General features: G+C 43.9%; 2 protein-coding genes across 7 annotated transcripts in view; one reads left to right on the top strand and one right to left on the bottom strand.

Moving 5' to 3' along the window:
* The first annotated feature begins 468 nt into the window (after positions 1-468).
* Positions 469-11,763, top strand: LOC116785882 (octopamine receptor-like). 6 transcript variants are annotated; one of them, XM_032686042.1, is made up of 6 exons: positions 469-550; positions 3,870-3,923; positions 5,433-5,493; positions 5,610-5,883; positions 8,227-8,403; positions 9,629-11,763. In XM_032686042.1, the coding sequence occupies exons 3-6, from the start codon at positions 5,475-5,477 to the stop codon at positions 10,305-10,307; spliced, it is 1,149 nt and encodes a 382-aa protein (XP_032541933.1). In that variant the 5' UTR covers positions 469-550; positions 3,870-3,923; positions 5,433-5,474; the 3' UTR covers positions 10,308-11,763. The 6 variants fall into 6 exon arrangements, with proteins under 6 accessions (XP_032541933.1, XP_032541931.1, XP_032541935.1 ...); XM_032686040.1 differs by having other exon boundaries at positions 5,378-5,493; XM_032686039.1 differs by having other exon boundaries at positions 497-550; positions 3,685-3,923; positions 5,378-5,493.
* A 1,384-nt stretch (positions 11,764-13,147) lies between these two features.
* The window catches only part of EIF2AK3 (eukaryotic translation initiation factor 2 alpha kinase 3), a 43,817-nt gene continuing 29,576 nt past the window's right edge, over positions 13,148-27,388 (bottom strand). Inside the window, exons 10-17 of the mRNA XM_032686311.1 lie at positions 27,192-27,304; positions 26,016-26,138; positions 24,665-24,814; positions 22,915-23,686; positions 18,342-18,509; positions 17,690-17,791; positions 15,451-15,513; positions 13,148-14,354 (exon numbers count right to left, since the gene is read on the bottom strand). Of these exons, the coding sequence (XP_032542202.1) occupies positions 14,178-14,354; positions 15,451-15,513; positions 17,690-17,791; positions 18,342-18,509; positions 22,915-23,686; positions 24,665-24,814; positions 26,016-26,138; positions 27,192-27,304 (1,668 nt within the window). The 3' untranslated portion in view covers positions 13,148-14,177. The remainder of the gene's footprint in view (positions 14,355-15,450; positions 15,514-17,689; positions 17,792-18,341; positions 18,510-22,914; positions 23,687-24,664; positions 24,815-26,015; positions 26,139-27,191; positions 27,305-27,388) is intronic.

Here is a 27,388-nt window from a genome sequence, read left to right as displayed (position 1 = left end):
TTGTACCCCCGGGAGTTGGGTTTGGAACCCCGGGGCTCCCGATTTGCACCCCAGAGGTTGGTGTTTTTGCGCTCAGGGACTGGGGATTTGGCACCCCAGGGCTTGGTAGTTTGGCAGCACAGGGACTGTGTGTTTGGCACCCCGGCTCAGTCGCTCCCCCAACACCAAAGGGCACCCCCATGTTTGCAGAGCGGGTTTAACTTCGCCTTGAGTTTTACTGCTGTGGTTACGGTCCAGTCTCTCCTCTCTCCTCGGAGCAGTGGTTGCGAGAGAGTTGCTCTGGCTGTGGAGGAGCGTGCCCGTCTGCCGGGGGGTGATCCCAAACCGCTGTGCCGGCTGTAGGTGCGGGTTCCATGTCCTGCGCTGGGGCAGGAGTCATCAGCCTCACGCAGCCGGGCTGGGAGAAGCTCCGTGGGGAGGGATCCAGGAGCCCCGAGAGCTGCTCTGAGTCCTTTGTACCCTGCTGCTGAGCAAGATCCACGCTCCGGGCTCAGGGATACTGCTCAGCTGCTTCAAGCCGGCCGGCTGCGTTCAGCTGTCAGCTTTGAAGGTAAGGGTACTGTTCTTTGCCGGGTTTCCAGCCCCGGAGCTGGCAGAGAGGCCGTGGGAATTGTTCTGTGCCGATTCCACATCTTTAAATGTGGAAAGAAACCATTCGTGCCCCGAGAAATGCTGCCCTTCAAGTGGGAAAGTTGGATAGAGGGAGGGAGAAGGAAAGTCAGTGCAGAGGCTCGGTCGCTGTGTGGCCTCCTTGAATGCAGATTGTACGGGTGGAAGCATCCCCAGGGATGTTCCTGCTCCTTTATCACCACACAGAGCCTTGCACTGTAATGCACTGTTCAACAAATTACTGAGCTGATGCAGTTTTCACTCACGGGGAGGAGGAGGAGGGAAATGTGTTTGAGGTCCTGGGGCAGGTGTGATTTTCGAACCTGCTGCCGTACGTTTGTTCGTTCTTGGTTTAGCAGAAGAGCAGAGTCTGACAGCAAATATGTTTCCAGTAATATATTTCCATTTTTCATCATTCCTGTAAGATTTTAAAGTGCAGTCAGCCTTGAGATTGCAGAGCTTGTTTCTTTTTTTCCTCCCTTTCCTACCTTTTACTGACGAAATTAACCTTTTGCTTGGGATTTTTCTGCAGAATAAATTAGGTCAAACTTTCTGGATATTAAAGGGAAACTGAAATGATGGGGTTGCTTTGCTCAGGCAACCTGAGAGCAGAATCTCAGGCAACCTGAGAGCCCATGAGTTTTTTTGAAGGGAAGTAAAACTGTAATAAGAACAAATAAGAACAGTGCAAACCCTGAGGCATCTGAGATCCCCAGGAAACCTGGAATGATACCACATCATGGTACAACTGGGCATTTATCCTGTTGGTTTAAGAGGGCTCCTTACAGAAAAGACTGAAAGACTGATGTTGTAGAAAGACTCTGGGGTGTATGAGCATCACAACCCCAAGGGGTTGGTGCAGCTCATGGGAGAATTTAAAAGCTGCAATATTTTAAGCTGTGGAAGTACGTCCCTGGGAAGGATCGCACATCCTGCTTTGTCCCAGTAATTTCCACAGAGATGTTAGGGTTGTCTCATCTCCCACTTTCCTGCATTAACAATTCTCCAGGTGGAGAAGCAGCACTTCTCAGTTAACAGGGACTGTGGATGAGCTTCCAAGGCCCCTCTGCCTGGGGATCCTTGAAAAGGAATCAGGAGCAGGAAGATCCTGTTGTCTGCACTCTAAATTAGGGTTCAGGGTCCAGGCCTTTAGTTTCAAGCAGCCATCATCCCTTTCTTTTGTCGTAGAGAAGTCATGGATGTCAAATAAGGACAGCCTTATTTCCAGTCCTCAGCCTGTCTTTGTGTTGACCAAAGAACAGTAAGACAAGAGAGTTTTTCCCTAATGTTTTTTGAGTGTGGGCACATCTGTCTCCTGGTTTTGTTCATCACTGAGTCATACTCCTGGATATATCCTGCGTTAAGGAACCTTCTGTGAGTTTTTCACTTGAGAAGACCTTTTAACCCAGGCTGGTAGCTAAAATGGCACTTGAGGAGCACAGGGCACTTGCAAAGAGGAACTCTAATAACTGTGTGCTAATGCTACTTAAAGTTTGAGAGTGGTGTGTATTTGCAGAGCAGTAGCAGGGCAATGTTCTGTAAGTAACAATCTGCTTTAATTAGAGCTGTACTAACACTGATACAGACTTAATGACCGTCTGGGAACAGTCATTTGCAGAAAAAGGAAAATGTGGCTTTGAAACCTTCTTGTTTCAGAGTTACATCTAAAAAACCCCAAATAATTAATCCAGACTTCTCCTCTATCATTCTCATCTATCCAAGGCTATAGAACAAAAATCTGACACCATTTTTTTTAAACCTTAAGACCTGGTGTTTTACAAACCAATGCCAGATTTTAAGGTTTAAACCATAGGTTTTTCGTCAAAACTGATTTTTGCTGTTCATGTCTTAGAAGCCCCATGGTCTTCTGGGACAACGTGGGACTGACTGGGTGGTGCTCATTATTTCCATTAAACTGGTTAGGGGTCAGCTTGAGGTGGGAATCAGAGGACTGTTTCCAGACCTTACAGAGGTACCAGAGGTGTGAGGACACCAGCATCTCCCAGCAGATATGGGACATGAGCTGGGAGATGGACGTGGAGCACGGAATGGCCCTTGCAGTGGCAGGTTCTGGAGTTTGGCTGGTTCTGTGGCCACGGGTTGTCTCCATGTGGTTTTCCCAGCTGGCAGTCACTGTGCTGTCTGTGCAGAGCATGCAGGGGGGGAGAATAGGCTGAACAGTTTTCCTGCCAGGAAGTGTGGCTGCATTGAAATCCAACTGTTCTGCAGGAGCTCATCCAGCCTGGTGACATCCTCAGTGGGGCTGTTACAAAGAGTGGCGCAGATTATCCCCTTTCCTGTCAGTAACAGAAGAGCTGGAGACAGGATGCTTTATTTTATTTTTATGGGGTGATACTGGGATGTGAAATGTTGTCCAAGGAACATTTTCATTAAGACTGAGGTACTTAAGACACCCTGCAGACTTCTAGCAGTGCTGGCTCAGGGGGCTGCCACAGAGATGATGTCCAAAAAATGTGCCTGTTCATCTCAGCTTGGCTGAGTAGAAGCTTTCTTTCTTACCTTCTTATTTATTTCTAGACAGCTTTAGTTATTTCTTGATTTTACTTTTTTTTTCTATTAACTTGAAAAAAAGGAAACCACTAAATCCAGCAAATAAATAGAAGTAAAGGGAGGGAGCTGAGGATTTTGAAGGATGAGTGAATGCATGTAATACATGATTACATCCAAGGACAAGGTCAGCACTGCTTTCAGAAAAAGCAGCCCAGCTTCACAATCATATAGGAGTGCCTGGAAGAAGTGAGCAGGTATGTGGATGAGAAGCACCTAGTTGGTGTAGCCTGCTTGGATTTCAGAAAGGTTTTCAATATGGTCCCTCATGGTGGGGGATTTTAAGGAAACTTAATAGCCCTGAGCTAAGAAGGAAGTTCTTTGTGTGAATAAATACTCGTCTTGAAGGTGAAATGCGGGGGGGGGGGGGGGGGGGAAGGGGACAGTGAGTCAGCATGTGGAAGAGAGGCCAGTGATGCTCTTTGCAAGGATAGGGGCTGGGATATGTGGGAACCTATAAACCTCCAGCTGGAAAAATCATGAATCCTGAAGTGGTGACATTCGCAGGTGAAACAAAGTTTAATCAGGGCATGAAGGATAAGGAAGGCCTGACTCAATGAATTGTAGAAAAGGTTTTATGAGGCTCAGTGAGCATTAAATTGGAAGAAGAAACTCAACTGTGAAGTGATGGAGTTTGGGGAAGATGAAGATGAACTTAATTTCCTCATTCTATCCTATTTTCCCATCTAAAGCTGCTGTTACTGCTCAGGAACAAAACCTTTGGGTGGTGACAGCCCAATGGAAAGGTCAGTTCAGTGCTCAGCACCAATCAAACCAGCAAACCGAGCCTGGAATGGTCATAAAAGGGAAGCAGGACGAAACAGAGATTATGCCCTTAGATAAACCCACAGTCCATTTACCTTTTGGAATTTTTTTTGAGTTTTGGTCCATCCCAGAGGCACAGAAGAGCAGGAGGGAGGCACAGGAATCCTCCATTGCTTCTGTACGAGGAATGAGCAAATTGGCAGAGGCTCTTCAGCCTCACTGAGAGAAGAAGAGGGGCCTTGGGGATGTGACAGAGGTTAAAGAGCCCACCAGTGCCATTGAGAGAGAGGATGGGGATTGTTTGCATGATGTGTCTTCCAAGGACCAGCGGGCACCAAATGAAACTAGCTGGTGACAGGCTCAGAACAAGCAAAACCAGGTGTTTCTTTTCATGGTGCATAGCTGAGCTGTGGGAGGTGTTGCTATGGGAGGTCATGGATGCTAAAAGTTTGCTGGGCCAAAGGGGAAGCAGGACAACTTCATGATTTAGAAGATCTCAGAACCATCTTTAGAGGTAATTCTGGATCATAGGCTGCTGGAAGGAAAAACAGATACTGGGGACATTTTGCTACATTCTACCTTACTCTTACAATGCTCCCAAGGCAAAGTTTGGCCACTGTGAGATGAGACATGTAGGACTACAGGGGTTTTTATGGAGACCCACCCTCAGGCTGCACTCAGTAGTGATGCCCTGGAGACATGGGATTGACCTGAGGGTACTGTGCAAGCAGAGCCTGGTCACAGGAGAAGTGATGGTATTTAAATAATAACAGTTTGACGTCTGGAAATAATTCTATACTTCTCTTTTCTCCACAGGTTTTGTCTTTGCCCTTAGCCACACCAGTGTGTTTCAAACTGCTGGATTTTCTGAAGAACATCATTCCCACCTTCCCAGGTGTTTGTGGCACCACTCAGTCAAAGTCTGGGAACTGAGCTGTGGACACAAACACATGAATTTCCTCAACTGGAAAATCCAAATTGAAAAATGATTAAGCTCCCTGTGTGGTTACAGGCAGCACTGCATGGCCATTCAGATTGGAAGATGAAGCTGCCCATGATGGCAGTAAAAAACCTCTTAACTTCAGAGCCTGAAAAAGCACCAGGACAACGCAGGGCAGGGCATGGGCTGGACAGTGGGGTTATGGGAGCAGCCAGCCTCGGCAAGCAGCCTCAGCTGGTCTGGGGGTGGCAAAGATAATGATGATGAGAATGTAGAATCATAGAACGGTTTAGCTTGAAAGGGACTTTAAAGATCATCTGGTTCCAACCCCCACACTTTGTGGACATGGCACGCTGTTCAATGGGATTTAGCCCAGCTGCTTTAATTTTTGCTTTCAGATGTTTGCTTGTCCTTTCTCTGATCTCAGTACATTTCTTTTTTCTTTTTTTTTTCTTTTGTCTCACGCTTCATCTGATGATGCGTTTTTGTTCGCAGAAGGGCTTTTAATTGCCATGAAGGACTTATGCTGCACATTTATCCTCACCCTTAGGATTTCAGACACTTCTAATGGACTCATAACCATGGGACAGTGATGGCACAGGCACAGCAGGGTATGTGAATTTTCCTTGGAGTAAATAAAGCGTAAACAATATTTCTGTCCTTCATTTCACACACCTACAAGTCGTGCATCAAAGTAATTTTGTTTTTCCCCTTTCCTCTCTTTCAGATTTTAACAGTGGGAAGATGCTGATGGACAAAAATGAAACTTGGCTCTCTAATTTCTCCTCTGCTGCCTCCTCCTTTGTGAGGAGAGGGATCGGGCTCCAAGAGGTGGCCATTGGCCTGATCCTCACCCTCATCGACCTGATCACCCTCCTGGGAAACACCGTGGTCTTCCTCTGCCCCGTGGTGGAGAAGAGGCTGCGCACTGTCACCTACATGTTCATCATGTCCTTAGCCATGGCAGACTTCCTTGTGGCCTGTCTGGTCATGCCTTTCAGGTGAGGAGTGTCACTGGTACAGTGACACGTGCACGAACGTCCTTTCCCCCTGCTCTGCATCCGCTCTTTGAGCAGGGCTGGCTGGAAGTTCACCTGCTGGGCTTAACTGTGAGTTGGTGATTATTTGTCCTTCCATGTCTCTACCCTGTGTTATGGATCCCCTCATAATGGATGGAGAGACAATTCCCAAGGGTGTTTCTCCTGCTGGCCACACAGGGACCCTGGCTATCTGAACTAGATATCCAGCTTTGCCCGTGATTCCAGGACAATGAGTCCCCTCTTCCAGGAACAGCTCTGTGTTGCACGTGGGGCCAGCATGGTTGGTAGATGATTTTGCGGGCTCCAACTGTTTGGGGAATGTGAGCTGAGGACTGCATTAAGAGCAGTGACTGCTGATGGAGTGGTTGTTGTATCCCATCTTTTCTGCTGTCTTGGCTTTCTATCTATGTTGCTCCCTTGAATTTCAGTTTGCTCCTCAGTTGGCATGCTAGCACATGCCAAAGAGAAGGAAAAGAAGTGACCTTAGGAGCCAGCTTGGCTCAGGAAAATGTGACAGAAAGGAAAAACAAGGTAGTCACCTGGTGCCTTAATCTCAAGAGTAAAACATCTATTTTGTTCCTGGCTTGGCTTGTTTGAAGGAGTGGCTCAGCTGAGCTTAGCTTGTTGTCTGGGTACTCCAGCCAGCCCAGTCATTTCCAGGCTGAGGATTTCCAGCTACTCTTGCCTTTTGCAAGTGTAAGTGAAACACAGAGGTGGCTTCACTTCTGCTCAAGCTGTGCATTTTTTTTTTTTTTTGGCTATTACTATTCCTTCTTACCCAGCATCATTTCCAAGCTGCAGAGAGACCTTTTACATCAGAGAAGAGGGAACAGGCGTCCACTACCCTGCGGTGTGAGAACATCTGCTAGGACAGCTGCAGATGAGAGCCAGGCACCTCCTCAGCTGGGGTCTGTGTGTGGGAATGTCCTGACAGTAGCATGGATGCTTCTGGAAGGCCACAGCACTCACACCACAGGTTCTGCAGCACCTCTGGGGATAAGGAGGGCTCTAAGGAATGGCAACAAGGCACCCCAGTCCACGACTGAACCCTTGCTTCAATTCTGCATGTCATTTCCCCATCTGAAAAAGAGCCATGAAACCTTCCCATGTGTGTGCAGTGGGACCCTCCATGATGCCTTCATGAGGACCATCACAGTGTAGGGACAGGCTCTGCTGTAGATCGATGTTTGCTTGAATTTTTGCTGGTCATCCCCCAGAACAAAGAGCTGCCAAGGGCTGGGACCTTTTAGCTGCACTGCACCCAACTACAGCAGTTGTTGTGCTCTGGAACAACCTTCACAAGTAATTTTAAAGAGTTGTTGCCAATCAGATGTAGACCAGGCATTGTTTTATCTCTCCTCTGACATCAAATTACTCTTTCTGCCCTTGCTGGAAGCAGAGCCCACCTGAGCTCTGCAGAGCAACAGCCTTGATCTCACTGCATTTAACCAGCAAGCTGGGAAGTTACAGGATAATTAAAGCTTTGCAGGACTAGGGAGTTACTCATCAAATTCACACACAATGATTTCAGAAGCACCCCAGGAGTTGCAGAAAGCTGGTGAAAGAAAGGGGAAGTGAATGGCATCTCATTGAATGCTATAGAAACATGCATCAGCCTTCCTACAGCTGCCATATGTTCCTTCCCTCGCTGCTCACTTCTCACAGGCCCCTCTTCACTTTACTGGAGGTATTTTTGGTATAGTGTCTGCTTTTTGCTAGTGTGTTTACCTCACTGAGGCATTTATGAGCTACATAATGTACAAGCTGCATAGTCTTCCTACCAGAATTTTTTTTTTTTTTTAACCAAGAGTTGAAATCCTCTAGTTTTGAAGGGTGAGATCAGATGTAAAGTGGATCTCTTAGGGCACTGGAAAAAAGCTGTGATAAATGAAGCTGTGCAGATGTAAATTTGGGGAGCTTTGTGGGGCAAAGCCCTTCTCTCAAGGCACCTTCTCGGGATGCAGGCAAGAAGCACAGGTTTGGTTTTTAGCCATGCTCCACCTGTGGGTTATTGCCCTGGGTTGTGCTTTGAGGATGAATACCTGCTGTCAGAGCTGCATCCTCATCTTTAGTATGATGAAATATGGCATTACCTCCGTGCAGTCATGAAGAAATAGAATCACAGAATGGTTTGGGTTGGAAGGGACCTTAAAAATCATTTAGTTCCGCAACCCTGCCATGAGCAGGGACACCTTCCACTAGACCAGGTTGCTCAGAGGCCCATCCAACCTGGCCTTGAAAACTTCCAGGGAATGCACAAACTCAGCCCTTCGAGCTTTGATTTCCACCTGTTTTCTCTCACAGTATCATTTACGAGGTGACAGGGATGTGGCTGTTTGGGAAGCTTTTCTGCAAAGTCTGGATCTCCTTTGATGTCATGTTCTGCACGGCATCCATTGTCACACTGTGCTTCATCAGCCTGGACAGATACTGCTCCGTGGTGACCCCCTACCACTACTCCAGAAGGATGTCCCGTGGCAGGTGAGTGGAGTTGCTTCTCGCTTTGGTTTCCTCCAAATTGTCACTTGGGCGTGGCCTGCATTGAATTTGGACCAAATGAGCTACTGACAGCTGCTGCCCAGAAGCAGAGTGTTGTGGCAAAAGGGTCTTTGCACTGTTTAAATCTCTACTGAAAATGTTCCACGTGGTGCCAGAGAAGAGGAGGATTCAGCTGAGCTGGTTTGATGGTGCTCCTGGAAAAGCAGTTTTTGAGCTAAGGATGGGTTGCAAAATGGGTAGAAACCAGTGATACGGGCTGATTGGACCTAAAACTTTCACCCTTTAAAGGCATTTCTTGGGCATTTCATAGAATCACAGAATGGTTTGGGCTGGAAGAGACCTTAAAGATCATCCAGCTCCAACCTCCCTGCCGTGGGCAGGGGCACCTTCAACTAGATCAGGCTGCTCAAAGCCCCATCCAGCCTGGCCTTGAACACTGCCATGGATGGGGAAGGACTTTGAAGCACTTCCAAGGACTAGGGGAAAGAGACCCAGAAGAATGCATGTAGCACTACTCTTCCCTCTCTTAAGCTCATCATGTTTTCTGAAGTGATATTCAGGGAAAACCAGAAGAGTGTATAAGCTCCTGGGCTGGTTTCATGCAGAAGGTTGAAATGAGGACTGAAGGGTAGGGAAAGTCGTCTGAGAGTGGGCAGAGAGGACACTGCAGCAGTGGGATGCTTTACAGGGGGAGTTCAGGCTCCTTTGGGCATATTTTTCTGCCTCTGTACCCCTTGGTTTGTATGATATGCTGAATGTGTGCAGTTGCAAAAGTGAGGAAGGGGCTGTGTGGCCACCCATGTGCAGGTTCTGTGATGTTGTGTCCATCAGCTCCACCCCCATCATGCCTCAGAGGGTGAGAAAATGGCCAGATATTAAAGCTGAAAACAAACTGAAAAATCCTCATGCTGTTGTTTTAAATAGTAACAAACATCCTCTGTAAAACCTTTCCTCCTCATTTTTCAGCCAACTCTGAGCATTCCTTTTGCCACCCCCAATTCTGTAAACCACCGACCAATTACCCAGTTGTTAGAGATATTCACGTCTGGACTTGTTGTACCCCAGCTTTTTCCCTTCTCCAAGCCCTGCTGGACTGCTGAGCAGTGATATCCCACACAGGTTACCATGGGGATTGAATCGTACTGGATGTTCTCAACTCAAAATTACTCAGACCCTCTCTCCCCTCCCCGTCTCTTTCCTTTTGCAGATGCATTGTGATGACCTGCATGGTCTGGGTGTATTCCTCCCTCATTTCCTTCCTTCCTGTCATGCAAGGCTGGAACGAGATCCCCGGGGTGGACTTTGATGCGGGCAGGGAATGCATCTTTGTCACCAACTGGATTTTTGCCATCGTGGCTTCTGCCCTGGCGTTTTTCGTTCCCTTCATGGTGATGTGCAGCATGTATTTCTTCATCTACCGAGCTTCACGGCTCAAGGCCACCCGTATCATGTCCCAGACCCTGGAGATTCACTACCACCCCAACAGCAAGCGGCAGAACCACCTGCAGCTGGAGAACAAGGCCACGAGGACCATCAGCATCATCATCTCAGTCTTTGTGCTCTGCTGGCTGCCCTACTTCGTCCTGAACGTCTGGCTCGCTGCCAGGGGCACCGACTCCACCAGCACGGTCCTGGTCGACACCTTCAAGATCATCACCTGGTTGGGATACTGCAACTCCACCATCAACCCAATGCTCTACGCCTTCCTGAACAGGGACTTCCAGCGGGCCCTGAAGAAGCTGCTCATTTGCAGGCACAGGTCCCAGGTGGACATTGGAGAAGACATGGTTTCCATCGCCACCTTCTCCAAGACTGCTCCAGATCTGGAATACAGCACAGCGGTGCCGGTGCCCAACGGTGCCCTGAAGGGCAAACCCAAGTCATAGGGATGCAGGGTCAGTTGCTGGAGGTGGTAATACAGAAAGTGCCAGAGCACATCCTAATGGAAAAATAATGGGTAGCAAAATAAAGGAAGGAGGAGCTGGAATACTGCAGCCGGGGACATACAACAAAGATGCATTTCTTAACCTTCCACAGTTATTAGAATGAGGAACTTTGATATTTTCGGGACAATTTGTGATACTAATGGAGTTAATTCCTTCCTGGATATTTTTTTTTTTTTTTAATGAGCATTTCTCAAGACAAATTCAACCATAATGTTGGGAAAAAAATATCAGTATGATAATGTGAACTCATCTTTGTGTGCATCCTGGTGATCTGTGTCAGGTGGGACAGTGTTTCTTATCAAGCCACTGTAGCTCTCAACTTCATTACAGACTTGCCCAGTTTCGGTAACTCCACGTGTATCAGTCTGGGTGTGGGAATTAGGAGGGATGTGGCCAAAGAGCAGAGCTCACTTGTTACTGAGGCACCAGTCTGCAGCCTGGGCTGTTGCTCAGGGTTCAGCTCTCTTGCTTCTGAGATACTGAGAGGTTTAGAGCTTTCTGGGGCTTTCTGTGAATTATCTGTGAGCTAATTCTGGAAGGGAACATCCTATGTGGCAAAGCCCAGGAGATGAGCAAGACTCGCTGTGATGCCAAGAGCACTGAGTGCCCAGGAGTTTCAAAGGGGGCTTTGGCTGACACCCCCCAAAGAGAGGATGTGAAGAGGAATCATTACTCACCTGTGTGTTTTGCACTGTGATGTCTATGGATCACACAGACATAAAAAAAAATCATGATAAATGGGAACCACCATTTTTACTACTTCCAAGTGCTTGTCTAGACTTCCAACAGCTTTTCTGTAGCAGGGTGACATGAGGGCTGGTGACCCCTGAGACAACAGCCATCGCTTCCCCAGCACAGTTGTGGTGGGGTCTCACACTGGTTTACGTGGGAGGGTCGCTGCACTCAGAGCCTGCTCTTAGACTGATCTTCTGTGGGCACGAAACACTTCAAAGATGGTTTCTGAAATATCTCCTTGTGAGTGTCAATCACTTCCTTGGGACAGGCAAGGCTTCTGCAGCCTAGGAAGCAGAGCAAGCACAGCAGAAAGATGTCCAGGCTAACATTTAATGCTAAAACTACCAGACTGAGGCACTGAGAGGGGTGAAGAACTTCGTTTTGTTGAAAAATTAAAAAAAAGGGAAGATAATACATGTCCTGAGTCCTTCTGCTCTTCCACCTCAACAGTAGCTGAGGACTGTCCTCAGAGGTGTAGCAAAATGCAAGTATGTCCTGCCTGGAGCAGCTCAGCTACTGAAAACACGGGTACTAGGGTCAGGAGTTCTCTCTCAAGAGTCTGGTAGAAAAAACATCCCTGACCTGGGGTTGCAACACTGGTTCTCTCCTGTCAAATGGCTCTTCATGGAATGGGTTAGGTCTCCCAGATCCTATGACTCCAGTAACAACATGGAAATGGTAAGTAGAGTAACTACACCTTATTCTGGGGGCAGCATCTAAGTCCAGTGGGCACAAGGGTGGACAGGGCAGGATTCTTGCTGCTGCCACCCTGTTAATTTTGATAAAACAGGACAAGGAATGATGTTCCAGCCCCAAGAGCTTTGGGGGGGGGGAAGGCAGCTGAGGGACAGGTAATATCCTCTGTAAGAAGGGGATTGGGACAGTGCATCACAGCCCCAGTCAAAGCCCTTCCTGCAGGGATGTAGGCTCCCAGCTATCCCAGTACAGATGTCCTTCCACAAAAACAGCTGGCAGGAAGGAACACACCGTTCACAGGAGAACCTCTCTGATCAGGGAAAAGGCTTTCTCAGTCAATCCCTGGGGCAAAGAGGTGCAAAGACAGGGACAACACATTCCAGCAAAGACTGACCCAGGCAGTGAGGGGCTGAGCATGGCCAGATGCTTTTGTGGGCATGGGCCACACAGGGGAGGGTTTGTACACACCTTTGAGGGCAAGTGTAACATCCCAGAGTATGCAGACACACCTAGTGTGAACACATATACCAGTGCTGGTACTGAAATGCTGCAGGGCCCTTGGAATAGGCAGCTGCCTACAACAAGTTAAAAATACCTTATTCCTCATTCCTGTGCTCCCATCTGTAATCACCGAGCTGGCAGGGAAGCCAGAGAAGTTTCAGATGTGGCCATTTCACTGTGCTGCTGTAGCTGATGCAAACTGGGAAATCCAAGGGAAGAGGACACACTTAACTGTCTTCTGCTTTAACCCAGCTGAAAGCAATTAAATTCTGTTTCTGACCAAATATTCTCTGCAGCATTCTGGCTTCACCTGGACAAGCCAGTATCTAAGACAGTTATCCAAGAGCACAGGGGAGACCATCTTTGTAATTCACCTCAGTCTTATCACAAAGCTGCAGAGTGTCAGCAGAGTGTCAGCTGGTTTAATTGCTGGTCACAGTGTCACACCACAGTGCAGTGATACCCAGAAGGATTTGCATCCAACACCTTTTTAGGAAACTGATTTCAGAGGCTACAACTTTAACAAATTTAACTCTGTGAAATGTAAAAATGCATTTCTAAGAGCAGTTCTAACAGCGAAAGAATTATCCCTTCTTCTTCCTTCTCTGTTAACAGGTGAGAGATTGCCTCCACAATCCACTCAGTTTAGAGCCCAATTCCCTTCTTTCTCCAGATCATATCTCACATCCAAGCAGCACATTTGGTTTTGCGTCATCACACATCTCAGTGTGAGACAGGAAAGCAAAGGAAGTTACAGGAATGCAGAGCCCATCCTGTTCCCACTGCACAGGGCTGCCACCTGCAGCATGCACAGATCTGGGCTTCCCACAGAAGCAACCACTATTTAGTCTTATAAATAAAAAAAGTTTATTAAATCATTTAGACTTGAAAGAAGTCACAATAATCAATGCACTCAACAATTACAGCAAGTGCATCCTGTACACCACCAACCCAAATGGATTGATTCTGTATTTTATAAATAAAAATTAACATATTTACAGTGAGAAATAAAAGCATGGCATTAGGCAGTTAAATTAGCAGATTACACAAATGCCTACCAGTTGATTTTTTTTTTTTTTTAAAAAGTACAAATCTACAAGATTACATACGACACGTATGACTTCATTAGCTTTAAATTTTCAGAATCACAACATTTTCGTACATAATTTTGACTATGGCTCTTCCAACCACCGCCTATAAAACCCCCCATTTAATGGCAAAAAGCTCCTTTTCCTTCTCTACAGCTTCATCTGTATAAGATGCATTCCCTAAGATCTACAGTAGTGCAGAAATATGAAATGATTTCCTCTAATGACTGGCTATGGACAGTGACAATATGTACAACTGTGGTACTTTTTTGCTTTAAAAATAGTGCAGATTCCCAGTTTACCCACCAGGGACAAAAATGGAGTCATAGTTCATTTCAAAATCATCTTCATTTCACCAAAGAGCAAGTGATCCAGATAGATACTCACTAGGCTTAGAGACTGTAATTTGGTCTATAAAAATACAGTATTTTAATTCTATTTACACGTTACAGATCTCTCACTTACCCAGCAAGCTGACATTTACAAGCTTCAAAAAACCCCAAGAAACCCAAAAAAACTGACAATGGAGCACAACATTGGTAAGCACAGTAGCTGGACCCGTCCGCCTCAGAAAGTTAAGGTAAGGAAAATGGAATGTGGAAAGGGTGGTTACTGGATTTCCTTGGCTGTCAAAGTAAAGGAAAATCTGTCCAACATGTCTTATACACTAAACATGGCAAAAAAAAGTTTAGGTAAACTGTTTCCAAGATAAACATTCTGCATCATAGGATCCTTCTGCTGAACAATCCCTGTAAAACCTGCCGAGTGGAAGAAGTGATCCTGAGGATAGTTATTTGCTTGGTTGTCTGGAATGTTTATTTCCTGATAGACTCATTGTCCGTGACCTCTGCCTAAGCACAGGTTTGGGTGGGAGCTCCAAGTCTTCAAAGACAGGATTTTCTATGATTGCTGCAGCCTCTGGTCTTTCAGTGGGACTTGGAGAGAGCATGTCCTTCACCATGGTGTACTGAAAGAAAACACGACACGTTTTACATGAACCAGTTCATAAAGTCTTTCTTCTTTAACGTTCTGACTTCAACTGTGGCTGTGTGAACAAGCATTAAATCCCCCCAGTTCTTTCTGAGTAATTTGGGTGTTAGTGCTTTGCCTCAGCAGCTAGCAGTGCATTAAGTATTTTAAAATGTATCAGTGTGCATCTGTTAAACTGGCTTCACTGTCAAGGAAGCCAGTTTTTGGCAAACCAAATCTGATCCAAGATTTAAGAGTTATAAAAACCTTTATATTATTTGCAATCAAAAAAAAATTAAATATGTGAAATATAATTTACAAGTGATTTTTAGCTTCATGTTTAAGCCGCCATGTTTTAAGTCACGCAGTAATTCACAGTTTCACAGCAAATCAGAGGTTTTTCCTTTAAATATAAAGGTAATTTGAATATTTACTTCAAATTTAATCAGAATTAGTGTCCTGCTGCAGCTGAGCACAGCACATCACCTTCCCCCAGGCAGCCTACAGCTGTAAAGCAGGAAAGGCTGGTCTTATTTAGCTGCTGGACTGAAGCTACCATGAACACCTGAAAGCACCTCAGCCTTTTACTGGAGTGGTTTTGTGCATCACCTCCTCTTTATCTGCAACCACATCACTTTACAGACCTGACTAATAAGAACACAGCACAATTTGCTCATATGTTTTCCCACTTGGGAGATCCAGTTCCTGGAGGGAGATCCCATCCAGCCATGGATGTGCTACCTACAGTCTCCCCTCTGTCTGTCTGGAACTCTGCACTTTCTCCTTGGGAATACGGATTTATTGCAAGAAATCATATCATGAAGTATGTGAAATGAATGACTGCAAGTGACAAAGGGAGGCCAGGTAATACTGTACAGTTATTGGAGGTAAACTTTGTGGCAAAAGTATCATCATCCACATTACTGGAATGTCATAGCTTTGAAATGTAAAGTACAGGGATAGAGAAATGCATCTTAATAACACTAAAGTGGGGTTTTTTTCTCTGTTTTTACCTGCAAAGCAATTGGAAAACAAAGAAAAAAGCTACAATGATTAAAGAAAAAGGTATCATTAATAGCATCAGATGTACTTACCTCTTGTGCATATTTCTGAGTGAACAATGGTGGAAACTTCAAATTTCTAACATCACTTAAGGTCTGCAATAATAGGAAGAACAACATATAACTTTCCCAAAATAGCATTCTTCAGTAATATTACTCTATTCTTCAAAAATATGCAAACTATGCAAACAAATCACCCTCATGGAAAAAAATTTCTTTTAAAAAAGTCTAGCTTTAGTGATTAAAAAAATCACAACACACTTGAACAGACAAGTTGCTGCTTCTCCATGTATAAAGCCTGCAACAGGAGTTACAAGAATTGTGATCTCTGCAGTTTTAAATCAGTCAGATACACAAACTTGTACTTTCTCGCTTCAGCTCAACGAAGTCAACAGATCTGTGCACCACCCATAACCCCCAAGGTGGTCTACACCAGTATTAAGGCATGTGAAATGACTGTCTCTGTCTTAGCAACACAAGCACCAGTCTTTATTTAACATTTATGGAGGAATGAGCAGATTTATCAGCAGTTGTGATGGGTATTTCTGTGTTTCTTCCATACCAAGGCCACTGGCTCCATCTAGTGACAGTACTTTTACCATGTTCAGCCAGAAGCACAATATTCAGCCCTTCATTTCTTTTAGGAAGGATCTCCTTTTTCAAATGTTTGAGCACATAATATAAAAATTCCAAAGTTAAACCAAAATTCAATTCACTGTTACTCCACTGAACGTATAAACTGACCAGTTAATAGTGATGGGCAACAGTCACACTCCTGCTCAAGAGAACTGAGTTTTATGACATTAAAATGCTTCAAAAAACTTTTCTCCTTCTCTCCCAATTCAGTCTGCAACTAGTGACCTATTTCAAAACATCTAATTTGGAAATAAATTGCACTGCCACAGACCAACTGCTAACAGCTTGAGACAGAGGCAGGTCTCATGCTCCACCTCTGGGGATTTTTCCAGCCAGTTGTCACAGATTCCTAGAATTTGCTGGGTTGCTTGCTCAGGCAGAGCATGTTTTGCTTCAGCAAGCAATGCTAATGCTTGGCTGATGCCAATGAAAACCTTGGTGTAACAACTCAGAAAAAACTCCTGAAGTAGCCAAATTTCAGAACTTGGCAATGAAGGGGGTTGGACGTTCCTTCTGGATTTTAGCAAAAGGAGCAGGATGATAGTGAAAATCATGGGAGATCAGGGCACTCTTTTAACCCTTTTTTGAAGTAAAACATTGGAATTAGATGCAATTTAAATGTGATTCTAATTACTTGCTAACTGGAAGGGCAAAGTTTGTAGTCTCTGCTGTGAGAGAGAGAGAATCCAGGATGGCTCTTTATTGGGAATCTTTTTTTACTAAAACTGATTTAAGGAAATTGAATTTGGTTTCAGTGCAAGAGGTTAAAATTAAACACTAGTTCCTCCCCTAGACTATGCTCCTTTATGCCATAAAAAGCTGGAGCATTTTAAGCAAGAGACTGCAATGGGTGGAGCACTTGGTCAGGCTGTTGTTGTTTCTTACCTCTTTGCTAAACCCACTCCATCCTCACATGAGAATGTAACCCCCCCAAGCACATATAAATGATAAATACGAATTATAATGACTCTTTCTCTCCTGCACAGGTCACTGGTCACCATGCACAAGAGGAAAAGCCTTCCTGGCTGTCGCCCTTGTTCTCTATGAACTTGTTCCTGAGTAAGATGGATCTCATTGTAACAGGAAGCAAGAGCTGTAAGGAACCACCAAACATCCCAAATCCACATTTGATGCAATGAAGGTCATCAGTTATGGGGAGACTGTGCCTGAAGCTGAGTGAGACTCACAGCTAAGACTCACTACAGGAAAAAGAACAGTAATTTTTCACAAAGTGCTTTGGGTGAAAAAGCAGTGCAGACACAAACGCAGGAAGAAATCATAAAAATGCACCGCATGGTTCCAGTTCTTGAATGAAAACCAAGCTGGTAGGCTTAAAGTCACAAGCTATATTTGTTGCTTGAGTTCTTGGATATCCTAGTTCAATAGTTTCTCTTACTTGGCTTGACAACAGAGGAGCTTTGTGAAGAAATTAAAGCCTCCATTCAACTGCACACATTCGGAAGGCTGCAATTTATTTTCCGTGATTCAGGGGGTCTGTACAAGGCTGATAAAGAAGTTGTGCTGCTAATTGCAAGGCTTTCTCAAAACTGACAGGAACCTCTTGCCAGTGTTCCACCAAGTGAATAGCTACTTTAAACAAATGCTCCAACTGAGGATAACCCAAACACATAAATACCTTGACCCTCTCCATCTGTGTGCTGAAAGGGTAAAGCAGCTCAAAGAGAATCAGTCCCAGAGAAAAGATATCCACTTTGTGCGAGTAGGTGTTCCCACAGATCTGAAAAGGCAAAATCAGGGTTAGGGCAATCAAGCTACTCACTGCATGTCATTATGTACCAGGTAAACAGCACCCTTTCAAGGTCACCTATGGAAGTGGTCAGCCCTGTGTGGGGCTGAAAGCTACAGCACAGGCACGTTGGCAAACTTCAGCAATGAGCATCAGGGACCAAGATCCTGGTCTGATCCTCAGCTCCTCTGTGCACACCCAGCTGCAAAGCAACATGTTTCACCTTACTTAAACCCCATGCAGGAGGAGTGTGTCCTCCTGCAATTAACTGAAATGTTACACAGTTATCCTTGTACAGCATTCAAAGCAAGAAAAATGATTACATCACGTTTAAATCATTAGCCGCTTTTTTGCTATAATAAATATTATATTAAAATACTGGTTTTGGAATTCAATTTAGCTCAAAACTCTGCGTTGCTGAGGAAGAATTTAAGTGGCTTGACTGCAACAATTTACTAGGAGTGCCTGATCTTTGAGCTCCCAGGAACTCAGGGCTCTTCCAGGCATTGCCAAATACAGCTTTAAAGCAGAGAGCACAAACCTGTTCCGGGCTCATGTAGAGTTTGGTCCCTACTTGTCCTGTGTGCCTGGCATAAGCTGGCATTGGGGTCAGTACCGATTCCTCCTCCTCATCTTGGTCCATAGCAGTTACCAGTCCAAAATCCCCAACCTTTACTATGTCATCCATTGTGAAAAATATATTGGAAGGCTGAGAAAACAAAAAGGTGAAAAGAAAAAATGAGCACTAAACAAGTGTCTGTGTTTCAACCATTACAACACTTGGTTCTAATTCAGAAGCCATGCTGTCGGGGTTAAAAACACTCATTAAACTGCTGAAGTGTAACAGCTAAGAACTGCAGCTACTGAGGAAACACGAATTACTCCTGCATTAAACACTGTCCCTTCCTAAAACTCAAACTGCTCATTTCTTGCCATTCAGCAGAGGTTTACCAGCACCACACAGGTCTGCTGAGGAACGTACCCAAGAGTCAACAGCTGCTGGGAACAGCAGAGATTAGTTATCCAGCTCCCCATCACATGGCACATTCACACCAGATGCTGCAGTTCTGACTCCTGGTCTTTCTTATTCTAATCTCGAAGTGCTAAACTCATTCGCTTTATTATTAACCAGCACACAGTATTTCATCCTAACATTAAATTATAGATAATGGAAGCCTGGGAACAAGGTCTGCTTTTCAGCTGCAGTGTAAATGCGCAGTTTGACTGGGGAGCAGCTGTCAGCATAACAGAATTGAAAGTTTATTTTTGATAGAAGCTTAAGGACTTGGCAATTCACAAGAGCAGCAACAGTGATGATCTGGCTTCAACTTTCCTTTAGCTTGTTTGCTACCTACCACCATCCTTGGCTTAAGCTGATAAGAGACTGGAACTGAGATGTCCCTTTGCTAATGGTCCATTAAATGGATCATTTAAAAACCAGATGATTTTTCAAGAGATTTGCATCCTGGCTGATAGAACAGCACCCACAAAATGAATGATTATTTCTTTGAAATAAAACCACTCTGCCTCTGTTACAAATACAGATGAACACACAGTTTTGAGGAAAAAAGAGACTGATCCTGCAAGCGCGAGGAAACAGCAGGATAATGTACAGGGAAAGGGCCAAGGTGTGGTGAAGAGGCAGGTGGTGCTGGGTAAGGTCCTCTCAGAGCTCCTGGACCCTCAAGACTGGGAGAACATGGTCCATGCTTTGCTGACACAAATGCTGGAACAGGAGGAGGCAGACAGAGAGAGGGTAATATTTTTTCACTAGATTAAGGGACTACAAAACTGACCTATTTCAGAGCCCATCCAACTTCTTCAGTTAAAGACAAACCCACTGTGTGCAAGAGAGAAACGAGATCGAAAAAAGGCTTCTTGGCTTTTTTTTTTTAAGCAACAGACAGCTCTGAGATAAGCACTGCAGAAACAGCTCCACAGTGCCCACATCCTGCCTCTGAAACTGCCTTCTGAGCCAGGTCTTATCTCCCCTACATTTCCCTGTAATGAATGTCAAACCCTTCAGAGTCACAGCACACTTAGGGCACAAAAGCTACTACCCTGTAAGCCCACAGGATCTCCAGGCTCTTGCTGAAGCATTTGCAGAGCACCCACCCTCCGACTGCACAGCCATGCTGCCAAACACCTTTGCATCAGAATTTTAATGCTCAAGGATCAAATGTCTCCATTAGGGGTTTGTATCCCACTGCCTTGATCCTCATTCTCCTCCTCCAACAAACACAGAAGAGTTCAACAAGATCTGTCTTGCTTCATGGAGGAAAAACTCTTCTTAAGAGGAAGTTTTATTTTTATACTTCTCTGGCTGGACACAGACTGTGTCTGAATAGGTTGGTGTACAGTTTATACAATTTAAGGAGAAGGGACTCTCTGCTATTGCAAAGTACCAGCAAAAATAAATCCCCCAGATCTCATTTGGAAAGACGAAGTCTAAGGCAGATGCACGCAATTTTGATTTAAATCATCAGAAGACTGCATCAAATATAACCACCCTCTAGTTTAGTTATCTTGCCACCTGCACAAAGAAATTTCTCTCCATATTCTTCAGTCAGAGCAAGAACTCTCATCTTTTCACAGACATGAATAAGCTTCTCACACATCTGGAAGACTCTGTTTAATTTAATTAATGCTGTAAAATGTATCCAAGACTGTTCTTGCAGTTCTATGAAAGTGATAATTTCTTTTGAGCTGCCAAGCATGACCGACAGCTTATCCTGGGAATAACATTAAATTCACTTGACAGACAGACTTTTGTTTCTGTAATCCATTTTCTTCAAAAGAATTTGAACTGTGACCTACTCACTTGCCTACCTAAATTCCTGCCAGTATCTCTGATTAGCAGGAGCCTAGCTAATGCATCTTAATGTGCACTGTTAATTTAAATACTTAAAATGTCTTCTTGGATCTTTTAACATTCATACATACAAATTTATTTACACACAGATCTACCAGTTCTTGTTGGTGCCAATGGGAGCAAGAACTGGCCTCTGCTACCACTTAGCTCTGCCTGTAGGAAGCCCAAAGCAGCTTTGCAGGTTATTCACTTGTTAGCACTGGCATGAACTCAGGGTTGCATGACCAACCTCTTGGACAAATTACAAAATTAGGTGAGATCTGTTCCAAGAAGCTTCTGAAAAGTACAGAAAATAATTAAATATACTGCATGTTTTTTTGGGCAAATTAACACATAACAGACAAACTCTGGGATCCAAGAATAACATCTGTACAAGCACAGAAAGTTTCCTGAAGGAGGAAGTTGTTCATTCAGGGAGAGCCTTTCCTAGTTGGTTATACCAAGTAAACAAAATTAAATCTCTTGTTCAAATTGCTGCCAGCACTGAACTTTTAAAATGTTCCAACAAAACCCTCCACACCTAGTGATTAAGACTAATACAGTTGTAAGTGAAGCTCTACATAAAGTTTACTGAACAGTGATCTCAGTGAAGGGAGCTACAACTGACAGTATTGTTAAGAAAGGTTATTAATTAACATGTCTAGCAACATATTAGTACAGGGATTTAATTACTTTTATGGTCAGTTTCTCAAGCACTAAAGATTGTTCAGATAACTTGTTCAAGGTAATTGCCTAATGCTGATGGGAAAAGAAAATACTTGGATGGGTTAATGAGTTTTTCTAACTTTGACATATCCTTTCAGTATTACTGAATTTGAATCCCCTTTTACTGCCACATCTGAGATGGCATTTTTACCTTTTGCTTCTACTGATATCAAATGATTACCATTTGAGAAGCTACAACAGCAGTTACAGCTATTTCAGTGATGACTCCACTAAGGTGGGTATTAATGCCTCCTCAAACAAGCAAAGAGAAACAGGAACTGCCTCTCCACTTTAGCAAAAGGGATCCATTTGTCAGAGCTTGTGCTAATAAAATTAACTTAAGCTGGGCTCTTCAATTAAATTCTGGTATTTGGTAACACATACAGTACTTTAAATTTCAGCAAAATTAGGCACTAACATAGGAGGATCATAAGCAGAATGAAAGAAAAGGTGCAACAAGTTACTCCTGACTTCAGTTACATTGAATACCAGAGGTTAAACCCACTTTTCCCAGTATGTCTGGATGCTATCAGGCATTAAAAATACTATGAATCCTGCAGAAAGCTGCATTGTGATAGTTGGCATTGACTCAGAATTCAACTCTAGGACAGTTTTCATTTCAATCCCAGAGCACTAATAATCAAATTTTACTTTCTCTAACCAAGAGTAACACCCTCCTCTTAGGCTGTATTGCTATAGAAAGAAGGAAAATAGAATCACAGAATCATAGAATTATTTAGGTTGGAAAAGACCTCTAAGATTGAGTCCAACTGCAAACTTAACTTTGCCAATTATCTGCTTCACTTGAAATGGTAGAACAGGATCCAAAATATCTTTGTCACACAGTTCAGCACTGAACAACTCTGTCTAAAGAACATGAATTAAAGATGCCATAAAACAAATGCAACTGATCTGTGCCAGGTACAAGAAGTCTAGCTGTAAGAAAGACTTTAATTGCAATAAGCAATGATGAATGTTTATTTCCTGGAGCACTGCACCTCCAGATTACTGTACAGACGTTAACCCAGCTTTTGTAACACCCATGCTGAGGTCACTGATAAGAGTCAGCTATTTTAGCAGGATTTGTCTCCAGTGCCATATTACTCCCACATATGAAACAATTTTACCTCTATCCACACACTCATCATCTGTCAGTTTAAAGCAGAACTTGATCCTGAACTAACCAACCTGGCACTGCTGCTTTAGGATCACTGAAACTTGGAACTGTTGACGCCCAATGTAATGTAGCAGAGGGACAGTTACTCTGTGATACCATTTGAGTCAGTAAAATGTTCCAGGAATTTTACAGCACCAGAGACTTCTGTGAGATATTTGGGCACAGGTAATTCAAGTTAGGATAGCTCCAAAGATAATCCCACAGTACTAAACCAGAAAACGTTTGCCCACAGGACACAGTGACTGAGATAACCGTTACAAGCACAATGTGCAAAGTTCAGGCGTTCGGTGATGATCATGGCAAGAAATAAATAAAATTAAAAATCCAACATATTTTCTACAGTAACCTATGAATACAAACCTTGAGATCCCTGTGCATTAATCCTTTGCTATGCAGAAAGTCAACTGCCTCAGCTATCTGCAGAAATATCTGCAGACACTCTGTCCTTTCCCTCTCCTCTATCTCACACCTTCTGCTCATCCAGTCTTTGAGGTTCTCTTTCCGGCAGAGCTGCATCTGGATGTAAAGATACACCTTTGGAGACGTGGGTTTGACTTTTTCTGCAGTATTTTTAGAAAGGTCCAGGCTTAAACTTGTTGGCCTTGGTGGAGAAACAGAGAGGGGACTTCCTGAAGCAGATTTCTTGTTATCAGACTCCTTTGTACTTTTCCCTTTATCCTCAGAAAGATTCTCATCATGTGAAACATCAACTTTATCTTCCTTACTAGAAGCATTTCCACAGCCAGAATCTTCAAACACAATGGAAGAGGAGGTCCCTTCCTTCAGGTGTACAACAGGAACAGCTGAAGAGCAAATTTCCAGGGAGGAATTTTCCAGCTCATTACTGTTGATAGTACTGTCTTCTACATCACAGCCCGTAAGGACACTGTCCTGAAGGTTTAACAGTGGATCTTCTGAGTGCTCTAAGTCCCTGTTGTCTGTCTCAGAAAATTCCAGAGGAGAAAAATGGCTTCCAGATGAATTTGACTGACCACAGGGTATCCCCACAGATCCCACCCCCTCGGATGAAGTGGCAATAATTTCAATGTGTTCCTGTGTCGAAAATGGCTCTGTCCTGATCTTAAATGATGGGACATCCATTGGGCTGGGAGAGCTGAGTGGCCAGTCAGTGCTGGAAAGCAAAATTGAGAGATCAATACTACAGAAATTGTAGAAGGTTCCATCATTCCACTCATTCCACTAGAAATGCGTTTTCAGAAGATTTTAACAACTGCTACCTCTGAGATCCATGTCATACCGTAACGGTGAAGGACTACCCAAGTGTGGGAATCACTAACAACCAGGATTTAGCATCCGTTTGCCTTAGCAAGGATAATGTTTTCTCATTGAGACAAAAGTGTTGATAAAGGAAAATTCAGCAATCTCTGCTGCCTGGACTCCCAATGTGCAATCAGGCTTATCTTCAGCTTGAAAAAAATTCAGTCCTTTGGAACACGCACTGCAATGACTATTTAAAGTGCCTTGGAGGAATTACAGCTGTGAAATGTTAATTTGATGCCTGAAATATAAAGGTCGCTGTATTCTAAAAATTGTGAGGCATGTTAAGATGTTATTATGAGACCACTCAATAGTCTTGCACTAGGCCTCATTCTTTAAATGCCAACATACACCCACTTTTTCCTTTCTCTTTACACTCTCTAAACTCCTATATCTAACTTACCATTTTTAACCTACTTCTACCGAGCTTTACAAATCGTCACTCTGATTATCCCTCGCATATTTCTGCTGAAATAAATTCACTGAAGCCTTGGAGTACTGAATCAGATCCATCTAAACCAAGATAGCAAAGAGGAGGAAAGCAATAGAAATCCAGTCACCCAAAGATTCAATTACACCAGTTAAATTAAGAACTACATGATGTTTCCTAAGCTGAAAGAAGGACCCTGACACAACAGAGGATCAAAAAATAGAGAGACTCTATGCAGAAGGGTAATATACTTGTACCTTGTTCAATTGAACAGTTAACAGGCCAAGTTAATAACTCTTCCCTGCACAGTCTCTCAATTCTCCTGGATCCTCTACCACTTCTCCAGTTCTGCTGATGCACAATCTCAAATTTAACTGTTAGAGAGAAACCCCTATGAGTTACCTTTCATCTTTTAACCACTGCTCATCCATCTTTTCCTGCCATCTCTCAGGTGGAGCTTCCAGCCACGCGTTGAAATACCGGACGATCCCTGGATGTTCGAGTTTAGCCAATGCCTTGACTTCCCTCATCACCTTTTCCCGAGCCAGCTCCCTACGATTTGGGGTGAGGACAACAACGAGAGACATGGTCACAAAAAGCAACAGCACAGCACATAAATTTCTACAAAGGATTTAATAAAAGTTGCCCCAGCACAAACCAGGCCAGTAGTATTGCTTTTCACATCAAAAGACAAGTATGTTTTAAATTCCTCAGAGTAACTCCTTTAGGTTAGAGTGTGGAGGAGCAGTATGTGCTCACAGTGGCTAAATATTTAGTCATCCCTTTTCACATAATCACAGGCAGCAAAACTGAGAAGGTAAAAAAAATCACTAAACAGCAATATTCTACAGGGATATAGAAGACACTGACACAAAAGATGGACAGCAATACCTTAGGATTTGTTTTTAATTGGAATAATGTAAGGAGACTGCATAAGAACTATCTCTGTCCTGTGGACAGGAAAGCAGGTAGCCTTCTGTCTCACTGAAGTAATTTATCTCTCTTCATAAGTCTAACTGAATCAAATGAAGTCTGATGGTTTTATTTAATGGGTTTGAATATGCTTGGAAACGAAGAATTCAGGCTACCTGAAATTTCTGAACAAAATTTTTTATCTTAAATAGTCACACTTATTTAACACATTCAAAAAAAATAGTAATTCTAGATTTCATAGCTTTACCCCCTCCCTCTTGCTGTTCTAACTTGAGATTTCCAGCAGCAGTGTCTCCCATCTCCCACTAAAAGGAAGTGCTGCAAGCTCTGGGTAGGGTAATTCAGCAGCATGGCTTGACCACCTATGACTGAGAGAAAAGGTAGGGGTTGTGGGACCAGAAATGAAAATAACAGACAAACAGAGGCAGAATAGCTGGTGAGGGAGAGAGAAAAGAAAGAGAAGGTGGAGTAGGAAAGGTAAGGAGAGGAAGGAGAGAAGCAAATTAACAGTGTGCTACAATAACCGGTCCTGTTAGCAAAGGCTCTATTCATCAAGGAAATCACAGGAGTTCCCATGGAGCCGCAGCATCCTCACAAGGGTCCTGCTATCCAAGTATTTTAGCCAGGCAGGTCACCCCTCTGCTGTGATTACATATGCCAAATTCTTGATGCCAAAACTAAGCCAGCCCCCCCATTAAAAAGTGTGTCATTCATCCCAATGAAATATCTGGGAATTCAGCTCAGGAGCAGATGGTTCAGGGTAGGACAGGATTCCACCATTCACTCATTACTTCTGTGTCTCAACAAACCCATTCATTACCTGTTGGGCAAACGGATCCTTTTGATAGCATAGTTGCAGTCATCCACTTTATTTCTGGCTTCAAAAACCACTCCAAAACCTCCACGACCCAGACACTGAATTGGTTCAAAATCTGTCAGATATCTGTGAGCAGCAGAGTGTGAGGAGGGGACAGAAGAGTAGAGGGAGGTAGAGGAGAAAAATGCATTAGCATAGATAGAAAAATAAAGTAATTTATGACTTTGACTGAAGTAGTTTTGTAAGGGCAAAACACGCTGAATGACTTGAAGCATTTCTTGTTTTTCCCTGCTCGCCCACTGAAGCTGTCAGATGGTTCTCTATTTATGAACTGGGCAGTTGCTGATTGTGCCCTTATTCAGTGTCTATCCTAACCCAGCAGGATCCATTCTGCATGCACTGGACCAACTGAAGAGGTTTTTCAGAATATCAGGTTGAACGCTTGCTGGATCATGGACCACAAGGATGTAACCTAAGTTTCTACAGCAAACCAGGTGGTGACAGCTAAGTATTTTCTGAATCATGATTTGCCTTTAGCCCTACCCCAAATAACTATTTCTGCAACTAGTCCTTCTAAATATCCTTTCCAAAACATCACTGTCCCTAAACCTTTCTTATTTTTCCTCACTTCAAATACTCCAGTTCTTGCTTTCCAAGCAAATGTACAGGAAATGGTCACATTTGCTCCAGAGTAAGTATCCTGACATGCCCCTATGAAGCATTCTGTCTTAACCAACTCCTTTGTAACAGCAACAAAGGTTTTCTCTCAAGTATAGACTGCTTATTGTGCAGAGTATATAAAACGTCACCTGTTTCCACCTGCAATTGCCTTTCTCTGCCTTAAACCATAAACACAGAAACAGAGGGAGTAAACACTGATAAAGACCTTCAAGAATCAATCAATCTCCCATCTTGCATATCAGCAAGAAATATGACAGCAACCTTCCTGATGACATGTAACCTGTTGACTCTCTGGAATTGCTTAGACTCATCATAACTGCAATGTCCTGTCAGTAATGGGGTCACAGAGTTCTTTGTGTCGGCTGCTGATCATCCTACAAAGTCAGAGGACTAGGAGTACTTAGGTAAGAACAAGTGAACACCTACTCTTCTATCTCCAGACAGCATTAGTTGTGACACTGACAACACCCTGTTCATGTTGTGTTGGACAGAGCTCACCTTGACACGTATCCAGAGTTCTTGACATCACTCCAGCTGTTGTCTTTAACGTCTCCACAAGTGGGCTCATATTTGCAATCAGTCTGACACTGTGTTTCAGATTCCTTCCGCAGCTAACCACGGTTTCCAAAACAAGAACAAAACAAACAAACAAAGAAAATCAACTCCTTAAGTACCTGAAACTAGTTTGTACCCCA

The sequence above is a fragment of the Chiroxiphia lanceolata genome, chromosome 4 (assembly GCF_009829145.1).
Source record: "Chiroxiphia lanceolata isolate bChiLan1 chromosome 4, bChiLan1.pri, whole genome shotgun sequence".
Taxonomy (NCBI): Eukaryota; Metazoa; Chordata; class Aves; order Passeriformes; family Pipridae; genus Chiroxiphia; species Chiroxiphia lanceolata.
The sequence above is the reverse complement of the archived record's forward strand: the minus strand, read 5'-3'. Positions and strand labels throughout refer to the sequence as shown.

Coding starts and splice junctions, on each gene's coding strand:
- LOC116785882 (XM_032686042.1), top strand. Junction 5,884..8,226: donor TGTCTGGTCATGCCTTTCAG/GTGAGGAGTGTC, acceptor TTTCTCTCACAG/TATCATTTACGAGGTGACAG. Junction 8,404..9,628: donor AGAAGGATGTCCCGTGGCAG/GTGAGTGGAGTT, acceptor TTCCTTTTGCAG/ATGCATTGTGATGACCTGCA.